This window comes from Carcharhinus amblyrhynchos, chromosome 7 (genome assembly GCF_965287045.1).
Source record: "Carcharhinus amblyrhynchos chromosome 7, sCarAmb.v2.hapA, whole genome shotgun sequence".
In the NCBI taxonomy this organism is placed as follows: Eukaryota; Metazoa; Chordata; class Chondrichthyes; order Carcharhiniformes; family Carcharhinidae; genus Carcharhinus; species Carcharhinus amblyrhynchos.
Window position 1 is genome coordinate 23727797 of NC_137330.1, and position 13674 is coordinate 23741470.

A 13674-nucleotide genomic window follows, 5' to 3' on the forward strand; every position below is an offset into this window, starting at 1 on the left:
GGAAGTGAGAGCGTGTAGGGGCTATCACACAAATACAAAGGGAAGCATGGCTAAATTTCTTTCATTCAGCTCCGAATGACCCATTTAAATTGGTACTGGACACAGGATTAAAAGCAAGTTCTGTGTCACAATCAATTGAGGCATTGGTACAGGACAAAACATTGAAAATAAAAGAGATAGAAATAACTTTAAAAGAGATTTTTTAATGTCAATCTCACTTCCCTAACACGAAGTATGTTGTGCTAGGATATGGAGAAAAGATGAGGCACTCTGCTCCCACTCTCCCACTGCACAATCCTTCTGCCTGACAGAAATCTTATTAGTTTCCCAACCTGAGCTGGAACCCCTGAGTCTTCAACTTGCATCTGCTGAACTTTAAAGTCTTTAGCAATTAAAATAATATACCAGATCATTAAGCTGAAACACAATTTTGAAAAGAATGGCTTTGGCAAGAAAAAAACCTAAGAGAGAAAATAGAAATTTAGCATGTTACATTTCCCTTAGCACTTAATAAAGCAGCGAGTGGGTGTAATTGATTTTCATGTGGGCGCACTGGAGTCAGGGCATTTTGTTATGAATTCATATCATGCATCTAAATCAAAAACCTTTGAAACTTTTGTAGGGTTTTGTTTTTCAGTTATATTTGCATTTCATACTGCTTTGCTCATCATTAATGCACTGCTTTAAAATAGCTGAATTCTTCACATTGGCCTCTTCAAAATAACTTTTTTTTGCAAGTATTGTTTTTTTCACTGGAAGTTAAATGTACTGAGTACTCACTTAGGCTCTCACATTTAATCGAAGAAATAATGAAACTTCATTATGAGACATACCATAGAGCCCACAGATGGTCATGATGCTCCTCCTAACTCAAGTGAGATGCCTGTGCATTTCAGTTAATTAAAGTGGGACTTTTCATTTTCATATCCGACTGAAAAGTATGAAAGATATTTCTAACATGTCTCATGGGCAAGCAACTGGAAGTGATGCTACAGGATAAAATAAAATGATGTGGGAGTAAGAAGTGTCAGTTAATTAAAAACTGCCAGCATAAAGGCAAATTTAATGATGTGCTTCGAAGAGATAACGTAGTAGATGCTAAGTATATGAATTTGCAAAATGTGTTTGATTTGGCGCCATGTTCATGAAAATCAAGGTAGATTTTATTCATGGTAATGAGTACCATAGATTGGGAAAGATTTGTTACAGAAGGCAGCAAAAAGGCCAAAGAGGCAATCATAAACTAATCCACATTAGTGGGTGGGCTACTGACATTAGCATAGGGGCTAAACATTTTTCCAATGGAGTCCATCAGACTTTCGTCATGACTCTAGCATCATTTAGTTCAATAACACCAATTGGGAGATGTCAGGGTGGAGGCACCACAGGTTGGCAGTTGCACTTCATCCAAAGGATCTGTTGTACTTGGAGTGAATAGCAGTACACTGAGAAACATGATACATATTGATATGCATCTACATAGAAAGCCACAACTAGGTCTCACTGGGAGATTGTTTTGCGTCGACAAATGTTGCAGAGTGGAGCTTGAAGGAAGATTTTTTAAAATTTCAATCTGCTGTTGTCCTTTCATCAGGGCAGTAAAAAGGAGATGACTGAGTTGTTGGAGATAACAGAGTTGTTCTCTTGTTCCCAGAGTGCCAGCGAAGGATTTTTTGGTTCCTTGAGGCAGTTGCGTGCCAGAGACTACCTATCTGCAAGTACCTGCAGCCCCCATGCAAATACGATCCCATCAACTGACCACTAAAACTCCAACAAGACCAATGCTGGAGGAGTCTGACAAACACAATTCCATATTGGAAATGCCCACAGGAATTGGTGCAGCATATCCTGAGTGACCTATTGTTGAATTCAAGGCTTCTGCAAAAAAACAGTTTTCCAAAAAAAAATGTACCAGTAAACACTATGCATTCCCTCAGTTCTTATCTCCCATGTGTTTTTGTCCAGTTTAACTGGTGTTTTCCCATTGGCTGCAGGATAACCCAGGACAGATCTGAGCCAACATGTTCCATCTGCAGACTGAACGATCTTGGCTTGGACATCAGATATCTGGGTTAGTTGATAGGCAACAGCAAGGGCACCAACAGACTGGGAGCAACGGATGGAAGAATGCAGTTTTCCCGAGAGGACAGAGGGTTTCCTCTTCACAAAAACACGTTCATTCCCCAGGACAGTGTCTCAGCGCTTCTACTAATGCACTGAGGGACTGTTTGCTGGACTGGTCTGATATCCTTCCAATTTCTTTGCACATTATAATCTGCACAGCCTTCAAATGTTGGTTGGCTGCTGTAATGGAAGCTGCAACATCAGTTAGCAGATGCTGCATCATGGTTGCAAAAGAGGTTTGCAACCACTTCCATACAGGAGAGAATGGGTTTCAAGTTCTGCACAATGTCCTGTGCCCTCCATTCTCCTTGGCATTTTTGAGTGATTCCTGACAGGCCTTCCAATGCACAAATTGTGCATACCCACCAGCATTCTTCTGGTGGTTTCCCTTTGAAGTTGTCATCTTGAATATTTTTATTGCAGAGGTAGATAGATTCTTTATAAGCAAGGGGGTGAAAGGTCATTGGGGGCAGGCAGAAATATGGGATTGACATTACTAATAGAAAACAGACATGGGAAATGAGCAAGGCTGTGGAACGAACTGGAATACCCTTCAAAACAACCAGCGTAGACTCAGTGGGATGACTTGCCATCTTCTGTGCTGTACTCTTCAATGATTCTTTCTATAAAGTGGATAAATGGAGTTACGATACAGATCAACATTGATTTAATTGAATGGCGCTACAGGCTCAAGCTGCTGAATAGCCTATTCCTGTTCCTGAGCTCATGGGTAACCTTTTTAATAGAAAATTCCATTAGACAAGTTTTACTACCTGCCTGTGATTGATGAATTTGGCAGTGTTTCTGTCCACAAGATTTAGTGCGACAATTCGAAGTACTATTGTCTAGCTTTACTATCTGCTCTTATTCCTTAGTATTATTTAAATGACTTCTTGATGACATGAATCATTGACGGCACTACTTTTTTGTTACAGGTAATCCAAATTATTTAAAATGTTTAAGTCAAACCAATGGTATCAACACTTTCTGCAGGTCCTTTAATGTTTGAGACATGATTAATATGCTAAAAAAAGTCATCCTCTCTCACATTAGTACACTGTTCACACTTCATTTTTGCACGTTAAACCTGCATTTTTTAAAAATTAAATTATCTCATGATAAATTTCCTGCAGGGGAAGTACACACTGAACATGCCGTTTTCTTATCTTAACTATTTTCCCTAAGAGAGCAGCGTGTAGCAGTGGAAAGATTTGCAGACTGATTAACAGCCTGACAAAATGTCAACACTCTTTCCATGAACAGAACCATCTTTATAATGGCTAATAGAGTGGTTACTCTTGTATGGCACCAGGGTTTTATGGGGTCTCATGAGCCAACTGATGAGGAATTCAGGGACGTCCCCACTCATCGGACACGATTAGCCTGCTGGATATCAATCCAGAATTCAGAGCTTGAATGCCAGTCTCCTCTCACAGGGATTGTCTGGAGCAGGATTAGAACCCTGCAAAGCCTCAAGTGTGAATGCTGCCACAAGACAAAAGGCTTGTTCCAGCCTTAAGAGAGGGATTTGCTGTGAATCTTTCCAACTGTTAAAAGAGTTTTCTTGCGTTACGAACTATACCTCAAAGCTGCGCTCCCTCAGGGAGATTCTCAAAACTGATGCTAATGCAAATCAGCCAATTTTTCATGCATATTTTAACTTTTTACAATAAAACTTCTGTTTCTACACTTACAAAACAAAAGGAAGGACAGGCACAGAACTATCAGAACATCTGCTACTCTTTTTGTTCACACATTACACAATATTCATTAATTATAGAGCTAAAGAGCTTATGACTAGTATTAATGTGAGCCCTCAAATAGAAAGATAGAATCCCTGCAGTGTGGAAGGAGGCTATTCGGCCTATCAAGTATGCACTGACTCTTCGACAGAGAATCTTATCCAGACCCAAATTCCTATCCCCAGAACCTTATGGTTAAACCACCTAATCCTGAACTGTGGGAAATCCACGTAGACAGTCACCCAAGGCTGGAATTGAACCCTGGCATAGTGAGTCACAGCTAACCACTGTGCTGGAGGAAGGGATTCAGTCAAATGCACATTTTCAGGACCTTTCCTTATTATTATTATATTGTTATAGAAACTTAAGATTTCTCCGCTTATCTACCCACATCTTAGTAACGTTTCACAACTTTCAATCATCTTCTATTCATTTATCCAGGCCAACATTCCATTTAAGTATCCCATCAGGAAAGTATACATTGAAAAAGTGTTTTCCCATTCATGCTGCTGTCCTTCAATTGAAAACTGTATTGGAATATTACTCAAACCTTTGGGACACAACCCAAAAAATGCAATGTGAGGAGTTTCTGCTGGGGCTTATTTCAGATTCTTACTACTACCCTAAGGCAGAAACAAAATCTTCAAAATCTGCAGGTTCTGCTTATGCCACTTAGAAATATGTGTACAGCGAATACAAACAATGGACTTGTTGTTACCGCCATTCTGATCAAACTTTGTTTCTCGTTTTTCTTACCTTGGTAGGTAAGTTTGAATCCTTGCTTATTCTCCGAGTGATCACTGTAGAAGTGAACGACGGTATCATGAGTGGTACTCAGCAGCATGGGTGGGAGATCTATCCCACTAAACCGTCCAATTAAAGAACTAGTGTAATGCGGCCCATTCCGAATCTCCAAGAAATCATGGTTGGCTTCAGTCGAAAAGTTTAGGAACTGAATGACTGCACCTGCATTGATGAAAACATTTATTAGCTACAAAAACAACAATGAAGAACAAAAGTAAAAGTACTCCAGCAACTATTAATATTATGATTCAACTTGGTACTCTCACATTCAAACATTTTTGTAAGTTTTGCTGTTGCAGTGTAAGATTACACGGTTTGTGCAAGTATCTGCACTGTGTACTTTCACAGTGGATAGAGTTACCACTAACCATCAGAACTAAAGGGGGGATTTCATCATTGTTGTACAAAACATGAAAGAAAAATTATCTGGTCAGGTGGCCAAAATTTGAGTGGTTGAGAACAATGGCACAAAAATCTAATATAAAGTGTTCAGAAACATTCCACAATAGGAATCGTTCAGGGAATGTTGATTCTCATAGAAGCCCCACAATACAGATAGGAGCCACTTGGACCTGCAGTGACAACAATCCCCTTAACCCCCATGTATTCACCCTACTAATCCCCCTGACACTCAGTGGCAATTTTTTTTAGCATGGCCAATCCGCCATGCACATCTCTGGATTGAGGGAGGAAACTGGAGCACCTGGAGGAAACTCATCCAGACTTGGGGAGAACGTGCAAACTCCACACACACACACCCCCAAGGTCAAAATCAAACACAGATCCCTGGTGCTGTGAGACAAAAGTGCTAACCACTGTGCCATCGTGCCGATCCTCAGGGAAGGTTGATCCCCAATTGCTGTTCCCTGCATGGAGCAGCACTCAGTGGCTGGAAAACCAAAGGTCTTCACTGGGGTTTACAAGCTACCCAATTTAAATGGATGGAAAATCATAGCATTTCCTGCAGGCACCACCACTCCTGACTGGAAACATCGCTCAAAGAATAGACATGTAGTATAAACTTAATGCTTCTACTTTATTCTATTAGTGGACTTGGACTGGCTGAAAAATGTTATTGTAGGGCTGGATCAACTTCTCACAATTAACCTTGAGCAATTAAGGGTACTGAAAAGCAATACTTATGATACAATTTAGCACTTCAGCTAAAAGGCAGACTGGTTGTTAACTATCTGGTATTTACAGAGTGCTTTACTTCTCCTCACTGTGCTATTGATACATATGCAAAATATGAGGCAGTGCGCCAACTCTTCTGAGTTAGGATGTGGAGGAAATGTTTTGCTGCAGTGCAACTGTTACATACAAAATTAAAAAAGATCCTTCAAATCCCTCAAACTTAAACTTTCATGAATATGCTGACCCAAACCTTAACTTCGACACTAAAAACAGAATTGAAAATCTTTATAAACAATAGGCCAGGCAATTACACTGTGGAATACCAGCAAACAACTATTTACTAGTTTGTCTGAAGACACTCTGTTTGCAATTTTCAGATTTATTTTGTACACAAATATACAAGCGTCTAGTTTATAGCAGTCTGAAATTCTTCTCTCTCTGCACCAATCTATTTTAAATGTGTTGACACCTTGGCGGAGCCATAGAAACCCCCCAAAAAAATGTAAACAAGAGACAAAATCCTTTGTAAAAATGTACTCATTATCTATAACATGCAAATCTACGTCAGTTACGTACTTCATAACATATCTGAATTATTCAACACGCCATGTGTTAAATCCTTGAAACACATAACCAGCTATTATTACTCCTTGATCCAGTTTATCCCATTCTCTTCTGAAGGTGCACTAGGTAGAACTGCATGAGTACTGGCTAGCTTTGGTCAGTCATTCTTTTGCGTCAGCAAGTGTCACCAAGCAATATAGCTGTTTCCCTCTTTTGAGATGATGGCTTGCGCCTGGTGTTCAGCTCTGTGTGAAACGCCACCCATTGTGAATCATGAGCTGCACTCTGGCATGCATGGCAGTCTCTGCCACACTCACCTCAGATGAAGAAAGTGAGTTAAGAGGGTGCAAGATTTTTTTTTGGTTTGTTTTCTCTGAGTTCTATTGCCCCATTTATCCACCACCCACAACATGCTCTTCCGAGCAGGCATCACGATGAACTGCTAAGAAGCAAGAATCCAATTGTGTCAACCAATTGTAAACTGGGGAATTACATTTAGATGTTGTAAGTGGATTGGTTCAGTGCCAGAACGTAAAATTTAGATCTTTCTAATGTGTGAGACCTTTACTAAATTATGAAGAATTCAAGAGGTTAATGGCACTTTTAGCCAAATTCCAAATTTACATCAAATTCTTAGAATAAACCTAAACTGAGTAATTTGTTTTAAAAATTTGTACAGCAAAGGAGTTGAATTTGAACAAATTAACCAACTTACATAACAATGCCTATTTCTCCCCATTGCCTCAGCTTACGTTCTGCTGAAACCTTCAACAATGCTTTTGATGTCTCCAGACTCAGCTATTGCACCATTCTTCTGCTGGCTTCCCATTCTATGCCCAGCATAAACTTAGTTCATCCTCAGCTGCCTGTATTCTAACACGTACCAGTCTTGTTCACCCGTCATCTCTCAGTCCATAGACCTCCAATGGCTCCTTCTCCAGCATTGCCCATTACTCTTTAATTCCAATCCCTCCACTGATTCATGTTTCCCTAACTTTTAGGCCCCCTCAAGCCCTGCAAAACTTTGGAGATATTTGTGGGCCTAAAATTCTGGTGTCAAACAATGGCCACTACCAGTATGGTCTCAAGGCACAAAAGGAAGCAGAGCAAGCTCACTGGGGCAAATCAGGCAAGCCCCAGTGAAGGGAGGTGAGTGTGTTTGGTTTAAGGTGAATTGGGGAAGGGATTTCCACATGGAGATGGCTCTTTCACCAGTGGGTCCCCTCTTTGGTCATGGGATCCTTGAGCAAGAAGGACCCAACCCCCTTCCCCCTCAGACAATTGGCAAGTCTGTCAAAATTTACCTGGACAATTGCCCACATGGTATGGCACCCTGGTGGCAGTGAGCTGATGCCCTTAAGTGGCCCTTAATTGGCCATTTATGGACCTCAATTAGTCTTCAAGTCAGAAGCCAGTCTTTGAACCTAATTGGGTGGAGTTGGGAAAGCAGTAGGCTCTCCACCCTTTCTGCCCCATTTTAACTCTCCCGCTCTCCCAGCCCATAAATGAGTCAGGGGAGGGAGGGCATTACCTTTCACCCTATAGATGAGAGCAGTATTTGCCCTACCACTCCAGCTATGTGAAAAGACATGATAATAGCTCAAGATTAGACTGGTTCACCACATTATCTTCAAGTCGCTTGACATCATTGCAATCCTGCCCCTGGCACATTTAATGCAGTACATTAACCGGAGGATTAAGGCCAACACATGGTGCGTGATGCAGGTGTCCAGTTTAATTAATGTTCTATTCAGTCGGAAAGAAAAGGTTCAGTCAGAAGCTCATCTAGGTTAATAGATACTGCTAAGTATTCCTTTCCATTATTTGGCACAAGGCTCTGAATGAAAGAATTTATTACTGAGCTGGAAATGAAGAAAAAACAATCACATATTATTTGCCAAATAATAACAAAGCACTTTTATCTCCATCAAACTATACTGCATCTTCACACGGATGCCTGTCTCCACATCAACTGTTTTAGCCTGCAGGGTACAGTATATCAGGATGTGCACTTTTATGCAGCTATTTCATCTCCTGCAATTTGTCAGTTACTTCTTTTTATCTACAACACTACCTTTGACACTCAGTCTTCACATTCCTCAGCCCCTCCCCTAGATCAGTTAGGAAGGACAATCTCCTACACGTAGCCTTGAAGGCTCGATTTCTATGGTTTAATATCATGTGATCCTGTAATTTATTTAGCAGCCTGCCCCCAAAAAAACCATTGCCAAAGCATGTGGTACATTGTAAGCCTGGATTTCAGATGTCTATGGGATTGTATATCACAGATTCTCACTATTTTGCCATTGCATGATGCAAGGAATAACAAAAGGCCAGCAAGCCTGGTGCTTTTGCAGACTATGCAGAATTTATCCCTTGTGTTACCTTACTCATTTAAACTTGTGAGCTGGCCATAACACTCTACACCTATTCTCATGTTGTAGATTCTTTCATTTTTACCTTTATAACTTTTTGCAAGATGCTTCAGCAAATAGCATCATTTAGTTCTGGTCTGCAATTTAATAAGATCACGCCTGATGTAATTCTGGCTTTCAAAGCCACTGTGCTGCCTGTCCGTCACATTTCTTGACTCCCTTGTCGATCAAAAACCTGTTTAATTCAACTTTGAATATGTTCAATGACCAAAGCTCCACTGCTCTCTGGTGGAAGAGAATTCCAAAGGTTCACGACAGTCCAAGAAGAAATTTTCCGTCTCAAATCTCAAAGGGATTTTTAAACCCCGCCCCTTACTTCTAGATTCTCCCACGAGGAGAATTTTCCTCTCAGTGTCTGCCCTGTCAAATCCTCCTCAGGATTCTATAAGGTGTCAATAAGGTCATCTTCCAGGCTTCTAAACTCCAGTCAGCATAAGAACATAAGAAGAAACAGGAGCAGGAGTCGGCCATCTCGCCCTTTGAGCCTGCCCCGCCATTCAATAAGATCATGGCTAATCTGAAGTGAATCAGTTCCACTTTCCCGCTTTCTCCCCATAGCCCTTAATTCCCTTGTCTATCAGAAATCTATCTACCCGTGACTTAAATATATTCAACGAGGTAGCCTCCACCACTTCAATGGGCAGAGAATTCCAGAGATTCACCACCCTTTTAGTGAAGAAGTTCCTCCTCAACTCTGTTTTAAACTGCGCCCCCCCCCTCCACCTTATTTTGAGGCTGTGCCCTCTAGTTCTGCTATCCTTTCTAAGTGGGAAGAATCTCTCCAGCTCAACCCTATCTAACCCCTTCATTATCTTTTAAATCTCTATAAGATCCCCCCTCAACCTTCTAAACTCTAACGAGTACAGGCTCAGTCTATTCAATCTCTCCTCGTGAGCTAACCCCCTCATCTCCGGTATCAGCCTGGTGAACCTTCTCTGCACTCCCTCCAAGGCCAATATATCCTTTCGCAAATACGGGGACCAAGCATAGGCCTAAACAGTTCAATTTTTCCTCATGGGAACACTCCTTCATCCCAAGAATTAAACTGCTTCCAATACCTTCCGCTCCTGTTTGCAACACTGTAAAACACTGATTATTTATTCGCGGAAAGCTTTTCATTATTCAGCATAAGAAAAGCAGAAGTGCAGTTCATTGAAGCTTGGCTTCATTTTTCTGTTTAAAAAAGGCACCCACTTGCTGTGATAAATGGTGTGGTTACTGGCAGACAGCTCTTTCCATTCCGCAGCCACGCAGTGCCATTTTTCCCACGGGAGTCACTCAATTTTGGCTGTAATTGATGTCAAGTTTGAGCTGGAGCAGAGGGACCACTAGTATTCTTCAATTTGGAGAACAAGCACACTTCACCTCCCTGGTGTAGCCAGTGAAAAATGAATAATGCTCAGAGGGGATTGAGAATATGAGTCTTGAGAATACTGGGATTTTGAAAGGGGTGGCACTTCCTTTAAGTTTAAAGTCAGACTTCATACGATTCTAAACATTCCTGAAGTCGGAGCACATCCTCTCATAAAGCAAAACTAATATTTTGGCAATATCGTACAGGTTGTCTGAGCCATATGAAAGCAATTACACTCTTTTTCAGCTCCAAAGCATTCGGTTTTTTGCTAATGTTTGTATTTAGATGCATAATGTATGTTCAGTGCACATGATGGGATTGAGTTTTAAATGTACGCTATGCAATCACCTTTCAGCTAATATATTCATGAAACATTTATATCACTGTGTTTTCTACGTACATGAATAACTCAATGTTCCTCATGAAAGAATAGATATCCAGCACAGTGCTTGTATTTAATTGACTGTCTTGTATTGTGAATCCATGCTCGTGATTGCAAGACTTGTTCGATCAGCTGTTCATCCAATATTCTATTCTGGACAGGCTATTGGTGAATTATGATACTGGGGCCAATCTTTACCCAGTGTTATATTTGCCTGCATGGCAACACATTAGAAACACACACCTCTTAAATGAACCACTCCACATTTCCAGTAAGTTTCTCTTTATATATACTCAAGTGAAAAACCAATTGATACCCTTCACCTACCTATAATTAAACACAATTGGCACAGAACTACCATCCAATTGTGAAGGAATCCATAGTTTCAAAACTTGCACTTTTAGAGACCCTTACTGGAAAAGGGAAAGAGAAAGATGAAAACTGAAAAGGGAATCTTAAAACGGGAAACTGACCCTCCCAGTATCTAACTGAATCCGACATAGGAAATCAGAATTTCAGGTTGAAACCATACAAAAAGAGACAGAGCTATTACAGCTCAGTACAATCCAGTAGCGTAATGCAGGCCACCGAGAAGAGAAGCGAGATCCAGAAACTGAGAATGAGCTACTGCAGCTGTTTCTGTGACTGGAAAATGATGGATCTATGACATTGAGTTGTGGAGGCTCTGAAGACTTGTGCTACGTTTGATGAAGATTGTGTGCTTCTGTTAGTTGAGGATCAGGCTAGCTCCTAGAAGGACAGGAACTGAATTTCTTTGAGAGGAAGACAGAGCGGTAAAGGGTTATGTTACTGAGTTTGATTATCTAAATGCTAAGTGGACTACTTAGCGAATTTGTAAGATCTCTCTTAGCTGCATCTGTCATTTGTGTAACTTATAGTTCATAATAAACCACAATTTGCTTGTTAATTTCTATTTAACTTATGGTTTATCATATAGGAAAGTACCTAAGATAATAGTTAACATACACTTTGACTTTTGGGCAGTAATTTTTTTTCCCGGTTTAAACCATGGAATCTTACAACTTCATTCTTTTAGTGAATAGCTGAGATTTTGGATTTAAATAAAATTACTTATCTCAACTGAGATCGTAACGCTTTTGAAAGTCATGGCTGACTTTGCCTCCACCACGTTCTCATACAGTGATCCTAACTGCCCACCGTATAGAAAGATTTCCCACATACCACCATTGCTTCTTTAGCTAATTAATCAGTGTCCTTTGTTTCTCAGCTCTTCTGCCAATGGAAGCAATTTCTCTTTCTCTACTCTGTCAAGATGCCTCATAATCTTTTAACCCTTTCTTAAATCTCTTCTCAAACTCCTCTCTCAGGGAACAACCCTGGTTTCTCCAATCTATCAACATTTTAGGGAAATTGATGTTCAGTGATTAGCTTTAGTTTATTTTCCACACAAAGTCAATTAACCTAATATATTAGTCTGTTTAAACTGTAAGCAACAGAGGTCTTTAGCATCTTCGAATTATGTGACTGCTTAGCTTCACTTGGCAGAGAAGTATACCGCAGGATTTTAGACAGGATAAAGGTGTTGATGAGGTAATTACAGAACAGCGATACTTAATTCCTTTCACAGAGCCACAAGGTGAGAACTTGCAGCCTTCCAGGTTGACCGGGCGAGCTTGCATCCTCTCACATTGTTAAAACCGTGTAAGAACTTAGTGTTCTTAGCAAAGGAAAATTAGAAGTGGTTTATTGTGTGCAGACGAGGAAATAACAATAATCGTGCTCTACATTCAGTTAGTTTTAATTTGTGTTCGGCTCAATGTATTCTTGGCATCGGATTTGGCTTTTGAGTGAGTGGGCCACTCACAAAATGTGGTTGGTCTAGTAACCATAATCCATTTCAACTTCTTTCATTCAAGACTATGGGCTTGATTCTGTCAGCTCACTGTCTTACTCAAGCAGTACGGGGTGGGGAGGGGGACGGCGAGAGATATCAACCATGGAATGGCAAGAAAATATTGAAGAGGCATCAATGTTGGCACAGTCTTGGTGGTCCAAAGGCCCTGTTCCTGTTCTTTGGTTTAGAATGCAATATCATTGATCATGCTGTGGGTTGAGGCTTGGAACAGGTAAATAAGCAGCAGTTTTCAGTGACCAAAGAGAACATCAAATCTAACACTGAAGTTTGGAGAGCTACTGTCCACAGAAATGATGGAGAGAGAACAAAGACTGAGTGTCACCTCATGCCCTAAGCTGAACCAGGAAGCAAGAACCGTGATATGCCTGTAAAATTACTGCCCGGCTTTGTAAAGTATTACTTTATAACTAAAGTAAAGTTTCCTTAATTACTTCACCAGACTGTCTCCCGTTGCATATTCAGGGGTTAAAGCCTCAAATAAACAAATACATATTGAAATTTAGGTTCAAATAGGACCTAAAAGTTACAAACATTCCTGAAGTCCTCACTGTTAGAACCATTCTTATTTTCTGCATCCTCTCTAAAGCCTTCATAACCTTTCTTAAGTGTCGTGTTTCACTCAGGTTATTTTAAATTCCTTGCTTTTGTAATTTAACCCTATATTAGTTAAGCCCAGGATCTTGTTAGCCATTTTAACTATTTCTGGAGACCGTGTGGTGCAATAGTAGCACCGCTATCACGATACCAGAAGCTCTGGGTTTGAATCCAATGGCAGGACTTGGCCATGGAAGGGGCATTCGTAACGTGCTTCAACACGCTGATGATCAGCTCGGCAATCCTTCTACCACTTCCTCCAAGGATCAAATATAGTGTGTGGGTGTGAAGAAACACGAAAACAAAACACTTTCTTACCTGCCCTGCTGTAAAACAGTAATGGCTTTACTAAAAGTTAATTTGGTGATGAGGCTTGTCCAAATGACCATTTGGCCTCGAGAACCGAGGTTCAATGGTTTCTGTTAAAACTTGCAAAATTGTGGCATTCTGTCGTAATCATGCTTTCCTAGGGAGCACTATCAAATTGAACAAAGCTGTGATGTTCAGAGATGAAACACTTGTGTTTCAAAGGTATTATCATGCCTTCAGAATTGACCACTTCAGTTATGATGCAAACTCGTCAATAGAATGCCAATGCAGCTCGGTCCAACTGAACACCCCAAGCGGCCTCTATTGATGAAAAA

The 13674-nt window shown here is 40.6% G+C and overlaps 1 protein-coding gene across 1 annotated transcript in view; it reads right to left on the reverse strand.

Annotated features, from left to right (window-relative positions):
* The window catches only part of LOC145345358 (CUB and sushi domain-containing protein 1-like), a 1850124-nt gene that overhangs the window by 225601 nt on the left and 1610849 nt on the right, over positions 1-13674 (reverse strand). The window contains exon 40 of the mRNA XM_080193174.1: positions 4623-4832. Coding sequence (XP_080049300.1) covers positions 4623-4832 — 210 coding nt within the window. The remainder of the gene's footprint in view (positions 1-4622; positions 4833-13674) is intronic.